Raw genomic sequence first — 7,657 nt, forward strand, 5'->3', positions numbered from 1 at the left:
AGTTAGATTGATTTAATTTATATTAATCTATATAATTTTTAAAAGTATTTAAAAAAAATAAAAATAAAAATAAATAAAAATTGCATAGGTCCAAAAAGATTCAACTTTGGTATGCTATCTTTACTTACAATTACCAATTAGTCCATTGTTGGCTAATTACCTATTTGCCCCTTTGACAACATCAAGATTTCTTTATTTATATATATATATATATATATATATATATATATATATATGAATAGTGTGTGCACAAGTTGTAACAAGTTACAAGATCAATCATTACTTAATTAATTAATGCTTGTCATTTGAGCGAGCATACAGATTTTGAAATTAAGAAACCCATCCATCAATGGGAAATTGCGTGATAATTAATATTGTAATCTTGTTGCAGCTGATCATTACACTTCCTAATTTACATGCTCAGGATGATCAAACAGGTAATTAACACGTCATTAAATCACAGTGACATGCATTACTTACTGATATTAATTTTGTGTGATTGACCTGTTTAATTTAATTACACTTCATTCCATGCAGGATTCATAAGCTTAGATTGTGGTCGGCCTAATGGGTACCCGTACACAGACAAGGATACGGGATTGAGATATGATTTAGACGACAAATTCATCGACACAGGAGTAACGGGAATTATCGCCCCTGAACAACAACCAAACACGTTCTATCAACAGTTCCTGTATGTTAGAAGCTTCCCCCAAGGAACTAGAAACTGCTACACTTTAAAGGTACCACCACCTCAGGCCAATTTTGGATCAAGAACAACATTCCTGATAAGGGGAAGATTCTTCTATGGAAACTACGACAACAAGCATTCCCCTCCTAGTTTTGATCTTCAGATCGGTGTTGACATTTGGGACACTGTGCTAATTTACGACGAATCTGTTCCAATAAGAAAGGAGATCATATATGTACCAAAGTCAGATTTTATTCAAGTTTGTCTCATCAATACCAACTCTGGAATACCTTTCATATCAGCTCTAGAGATAAGGCCTTTCAGTGATGATACCATATACAGGAGTGACAGGATAGAGCATTCTTTGAACTATTATGGAAGATGGGACTTGGCTTCATCTGCAAATAAATTGTATAGGTAGGTTGATCATCAGCATCAATATCATCTTCTTTAATTAATTTATAATCTTTACTGAATTTGTTTAAATGAAAAATGAAGGTACAAAGATGACTTGTATGACCGCATATGGATGCCGTATGACATGGAGGACAGCACTAGTCTCACAAGCGAGTTGCCCGTTAAGACTAATAATTTTCAGGTCCCTAACGTTGTCATGAATACTGCCAATGTTCCCCAGAACCCTAACGACTCCTCCTTAGTTTTTACGTGGGATCCAGTTAATATTACCGATCAATTCTATCTTTTCCTACACTTTGCCGAGCTTACTCCCAATGCGTCACGAAATTTTGGAATATTTCTCAATGGGGTGCTATGGGGTGCGCGCGATTATTTTCCTCGGTTTCTTCAGGCCGAAACTTATTGGAAAATGTTAGATGTTAGTTCATCTTACACGATCTCTCTCAATCGAACAGAGGATTCCGCGCTTCCTCCTCTCTTGAATGCCATCGAGCTCTACACAATCAAGAAAACACTCAACTCTCAGACTAATGATCAAGATGGTAAATTATTTTTATTTTTATTTTTATCATTTTTTGTACATTCTTAATATATACACTAATACAATATTTCATTTACAGTTGGTGGTATTATGGGGATAAAATCAACATACAAAGTGTTGATGATGAATAATTGGCAAGGAGACCCTTGTGGCCCTAAACCATTTTCCTGGGATGGGATCATATGTAGCTTTCAAGGCTTCAATCCACCTCAAATTATTTCATTGTATGTGCAAAATATTAATTCATCTTCAACCATATATATTTATTTATGCCTTAATTAATTGTAGTATAGGTATAAATTAATTAATACACATAATGCAGGAACTTGTCTTCAAGTGGATTGAGTGGGGAGATATCTCCTTTCATCCAGAACCTCACATCATTGCAAACTTTGTATGTCTAGTCTTTTATATTTATTAGATTAATTAATCCAGTAAGTATATATAATGATGTTTGGTTTAATATTAATTAACAGAGATTTATCCAATAACAATCTATCTGGGGATGTTCCAAATTTTCTATTCCAGTTTAGTTCGTTGCAGGTCTTGTAAGTATATACAATTAGTTATTTCTTTTAATGGGTTGATTAATTTGGTTTAGCTAGGTTAGTTAAGTTATAATATCTGTTTTAGGAATTTGAGGGGAAACAACTTGACATGTCCAATGCCATCAATATCACTCCAAGCAAAGATAAAGAATATTTTAAGGTACTTAATCTGGATACTTCCATGTTCTGTTATTTATATATTATGATTTACTTTCATATATAAACAACAAAATGAAATATAATGCAGTGATGATTGCAAGGGAGATTCAACAGCAACAGCAAGCAATAATCATAGAAATGGAAATAATAATGTTATTGTAGTAATTGCTGCTTCTGTTGGTGGAACATTGATATTAATGCTTATACTAGCTGCTGCTTCATTTCTCCTCTATTTCATTTGCATAAAAAAGAAGCATAAGAAAAGGGATCCAACAACAACAACTGGTACGAGATTATACATCCAACACATTCTCCTATCAATAAAATAAATAAATGTTTCTTAATTAATTTGATTTGGTCACTTAAAAATTTCAGTTCAAAGCTCCACAACAACCGCGTCTAGCAACTGGCAGAGCCATAACAAGGACCACATGATGCCGATCATCATAGGCGGCTCTAACATGGAGCACATGATAAAGAATTGTCAATTTAGTTATTCTGAGATTTTGAAAATCACAAACAACTTCGAGATCGTTCTTGGCAAAGGGGGGTTTGGAACAGTCTATCACGCCTATGTTGGAAACACTCAGGTTGCTGTCAAAATGCTTTCTCAGTCGTCCTCACAAGGATACAAGGAATTTCAAGCCGAGGTATGTATCATCTTCTTAAATTCACTTCCTTCCTTGTTTGATCCATTATAATTAATTAGTTCCTATATATATGTTACCTAGGCTAAGTTCTTGGTGAGTGTTAATCATAAGAATTTGACATCCGTGGTCGGTTATTGTTACGAAGATGATAAAATGGGACTTGTCTACGAGTTCATGGAAAATGGAAATCTAGAAAATCATTTATCAGGTAATTAGAAGTTAGTCATTTATATATTAAAGTGATGCTCTTAATGATGTCTAATTTCTCTATCACTTATCATGCATGCATGCATATTGAATTGATACAGAGAAAAGCTTACAAATATTGAATTGGGAGGAAAGACTTCAAATAGCAGTTGATGCAGCACAAGGTATACCAAATTTCAATCTAGCTAGCTAGTCTTAATTTCATAAGGTATCATTGAATTGATTTTCCTTCAAATCTAATTAATATAACTTATTTAACTTAGGATTGGATTATTTGCACAATGGTTGTAAGCCATCGATCATCCATAGAGATGTTAAGTCTTCCAACATCTTATTAAATGGGAATTTTGAAGCAAAGTTGGCTGATTTTGGGTTATCGAGAACAATTCCTTTAGAAGGAAGCGATTACTTCTCGACGGTTGTAGCTGGTACTCCTGGTTACCTTGATCCCGAGTAAGTACTTGGTATATATATTTTATTAATTCAATCATTAATATTATAACTAGTATATGTTAATTGATTTCTTTGTATGAGGTCTCTATAGGTATTATCTTACAAATAGAGTGACAGAAAAAAGCGATGTATATGGTTTTGGAATCGTCCTCTTGGAGATAGTGACTGGTAAGCCGACGCTCTCAAGGAGGCAAGACAATGCACATATAATTCCATGGGTGAGTGCAATGATATCAACAGGGGATGTTAATCAGATTGGGGATCATAGGTTAAGGAATGGAGATGTTGACACAAATTGCTTATGGAAAGTCGTCGAATTGGCAATGGCTTGTGTGTCGCATGAATCGGCGAGGAGACCAAACATGAGCCAAGTTGTGATGGAGCTGAAGGAGTGTTTGGCCAGTGAGATAGCACGTCGCTACCCGAAATCAAGAGATTTGATAAGTGAAGTGATTCTAAATGATGAACTTATAATGCCTCCTCTTGCAAGATAATAAATAAATAAAGGAGATATATCCTTTTTATTAGTATAATTTAATTATATATGTATGTCTTTAATGCAACTAGCATGTAACCATGAAATTGTACGAGTAATAATATAAAATCAAGAAAAAAAAATTACGTTAAAATGTGATAGCATTTTTCATTTACTCTTACATATATATCAAAATTAACCATATTTCTCGACCCAGAAATTCGAACACTTTGAAAATTAAGCAATATATACAGAAATTAACTAACTTATATATATATTAGTTAGTTAAAAAGTTAAACTTATATTAATGTTAAAACGTCCTGTTATTTTTAATCGTTTTAAGTTTATGAGCGGGTCAACCCATAATTCGACCAAATTATCCAAATTAACCACAGCTCTCGACCCGGCAATCCGGACACTTTAAAAATTAAGCATACATATATATATATATTAGTTAGTTAGTTAAAAAGTTGAACTTATATTAATGTTAAAACGTCCCGCGTTCATCAAATTTTGTGTTGAATTTAAATACAAAATCTTAGTAGCCTAGTTGGTTAAAGGGTTCTACTTGTTTTTGTTAGGTTGCAAGTTTGAAACATACTTTTAAGATTTTTTATTTTATTTTTAACCGTTTTAAATTTATGGGCGAGTCAACCCACAATCCGACTCAAGTATTCAAATGAACTATAGTTCTCAACCCGACAATCCGGACATTTTAAAAATTAAGCATCATTATATATATATATATATATATATATATATAAATGTGGGTATAGAATCTAGATTAAGTTTATACTATATATTTTAAGGGAAATGATAGAGAGCGGTAAAATATTGACAAGAATATGTAGGGAAATAATGTGTCATTTTCCCATTGGATTGAAAATGTTAAAATTCTTTCTCCTACTACATTTTTAATCCAACGGGGAAATAAAAAAATTCTCTCTATTCTCTCTTCTCACATTTTATCTTTCCAACGTGATATAATAACACATCATTCCCTCATTTATTTTCTCTCTCAAATTTCCTCCCCTATCACTCCTTTTTTAATAATACATTATATATAATGCTCTAAATGTGTAAGCGGAAGGTCATGAAAAAAAATAATATATATAATATATATATATATATATATGATAAACATAGAATTAATTAGGAGATGAATGCATTTAGCACTTAATTTAGCACTTATAATTGATAACACTAGAATTGGTATTGGAACTTAAGAATATCAATTTAAATGGAATTCAATCTAGTGTAACTTTATTGTTCTCAAATTCATTCTTTTTAGCTCGAAATTGTAATTCCAAATTTTATTTTATTTTTATGTTTTTTAAACAAAATAACTTAATATTGTATCATTTAAAACACGGTTAAAGTTTTCAATTGATAAAATATTTTAAAATATAGAATATTAATATATCTAACCGATGTTTTTTATTTTATTTTAGTAGGTTAACATTTTTAAACTGATATATTTTATTTTATAAGACGTTAACCGTTAACCAGTTGAATTGATATTTTGTTTTTGAATTTAGGAAGTTAAAATATCGAATCGATATTTTTTTTGAATCTATAAAGTTAACATGTTAAACCTATATTTTTATTTATTAAAAATCGAAATTCATAAAAATCTCTCAATAATGAAGTTATCCTAATTGTTGTGTTAAACTAATATATTAATAAAATAGATAATATATTTTAAAAATATTTTTATTATAATTTTTTCAAACATAGATTATAATTTAATGTATATTCTCATGAAATTAAAATTAAGGATGACATGCAGATGGAGAAGACGACTGCTAGCCCGATAACAACGTTAACGAAGATGATGATTCAACGCGAGTTGTCTGATGTAGACTATATTTAGCAAGGCGCTGAAAGGCGAAGACCCCAGCACTAGGGGACCAAGACCCTCTCGAGTCCTGATGCTGAAAGATGATGTTGACATGGCGCTGGAAGCCAAAGACCAAGACCCATATTATATATATGCTGCTTGGTTTGGTTGAAAAAAAAATATGTGTTTGATTTATGAGTACAATTTTATGATATTAATTTGATTACCTTCAGTACATAATTCTCCAATCATCTCTCACTAAATAGGAATAATGAATCAATTAATAAGGGGTCCACTTTTTCTCTCTAATAATAATTGTTAGATAAAAGATAGAGATTCTTCCAAACTCCTCCTTCAAAATTTTTCGAAAAATTCTCTAAGTCTTTTTCAAAAATCGGCCAAACAAAACAACCGGCCTACGGTTGCAAACTTACATGATTTTGATAATTTTAAATAAAATAATCAAAAAGGGAGAAATTGTTAGATAAATTCATACCGGTTCAAATAAACCTAACTTAAACAAACTTCCTATGCAGGAACAAGGAACCGGACCGGATGAATAAGAAACCAACTGAAGTAACCGAACCGGTCAAGCTACCAAACCGATCGAGCATACTTAGAACGTGACTGAACAAAGGAAGAATCGGTCAAAGCTCAAACAGCCGATCAATCCACAAGACTAGCAGAAGTCCGGTCATTTCACTATCAAAAGATATTCGGCCAAGTCAAGTGGCCGACCTGCACAAGAAGACACTTTGGGTATCTGTTGAGAATGATACCAAAGGAACAGACTGAATACTTCCATATCCATGCAAGTCTGAGGAAAGACTGTAGGCTGCAGAAGATAGTACTACCGGATCATTCCACTTCGGGATAAGCCAGAGAGGAGATCCTCAAAGTACAGACAACTGTCCAAACAGACAGTGCCTACATCGAGTAAAAGACAAACCCGGCAGGTTTGCTTTACAGACCGGCAGGTCTGAAACAGGATGCCAGGTCTGAGATTGACCGTCAGGTCTGAGGAGAAGACCGCAGGTCTGAGACACTGAATCACTGCACTTCCGATCAGCCAATCAGATTCAAGGCAGTGAAATATGACCGTTGGCATATTTCACCTATAAAAGGAGGCAGTTGCAGAAGAGTAAATGTGGGACACACATTGGGATAACAAGAACCAAAAAGCATTTACTACAATTGATAACAGTGTCCTATTCTAGAAAGCCTAAGTGCTGAAAGTTAGAATTTGTTCTACAATTTCGGTGTAAATTGTACGAGTGTTATCGAGCAGAAAATAAGTCTCGATCGGATTGTATTTGTATTCCTTAGTGAATATCCTTCTCGCGGTTTCGAGAGGAAGGGGTGACGTAGGAGTTTTATCTCCGAACATCCATAAAATCTGCTGTGTCATTTACTTTCTGTTGGCTTCATTACATAACCGATTAATCTAACAATACCGCTCAGAACCGAATCCACATTAACCACACCAAGAATCCAGATTGCCGAAACCGACCCACCATCCTTCAAATCTCCATCATCCGAAACCGACTCCGCCTATCATACAAGCATACCGCTTCAACCTGAAAGCAAACCCCTTCCGCGCTTGAACCTAGTTCAAGGGTTTGTGACAGGTTGTGTAGTATTGAAACCCCGGTGTTAATCTCTAACAGGATTAACCA

At 33.4% G+C, this 7,657-nt stretch overlaps 1 protein-coding gene across 1 annotated transcript; it reads left to right on the plus strand.

Annotated features, from left to right (window-relative positions):
* Positions 1-276: 276 nt before the first annotated feature.
* On the plus strand, positions 277-4,188 carry LOC124917679 (putative leucine-rich repeat receptor-like protein kinase At2g19210). The gene is made up of 13 exons (XM_047458042.1): positions 277-437; positions 538-1,108; positions 1,190-1,650; positions 1,729-1,873; positions 1,972-2,043; positions 2,126-2,197; positions 2,283-2,357; positions 2,445-2,641; positions 2,732-3,006; positions 3,088-3,214; positions 3,315-3,377; positions 3,477-3,666; positions 3,758-4,188. Exons 1-13 carry the CDS (start codon positions 350-352, stop codon positions 4,158-4,160), a joined length of 2,739 nt encoding a protein of 912 aa, XP_047313998.1. The 5' UTR covers positions 277-349; the 3' UTR covers positions 4,161-4,188.
* The last annotated feature ends 3,469 nt before the right edge of the window (positions 4,189-7,657 follow it).

Source organism: Impatiens glandulifera, unplaced genomic scaffold (assembly GCF_907164915.1).
Source record: "Impatiens glandulifera unplaced genomic scaffold, dImpGla2.1, whole genome shotgun sequence".
Lineage (NCBI taxonomy): Eukaryota > Viridiplantae > Streptophyta > Magnoliopsida > Ericales > Balsaminaceae > Impatiens > Impatiens glandulifera.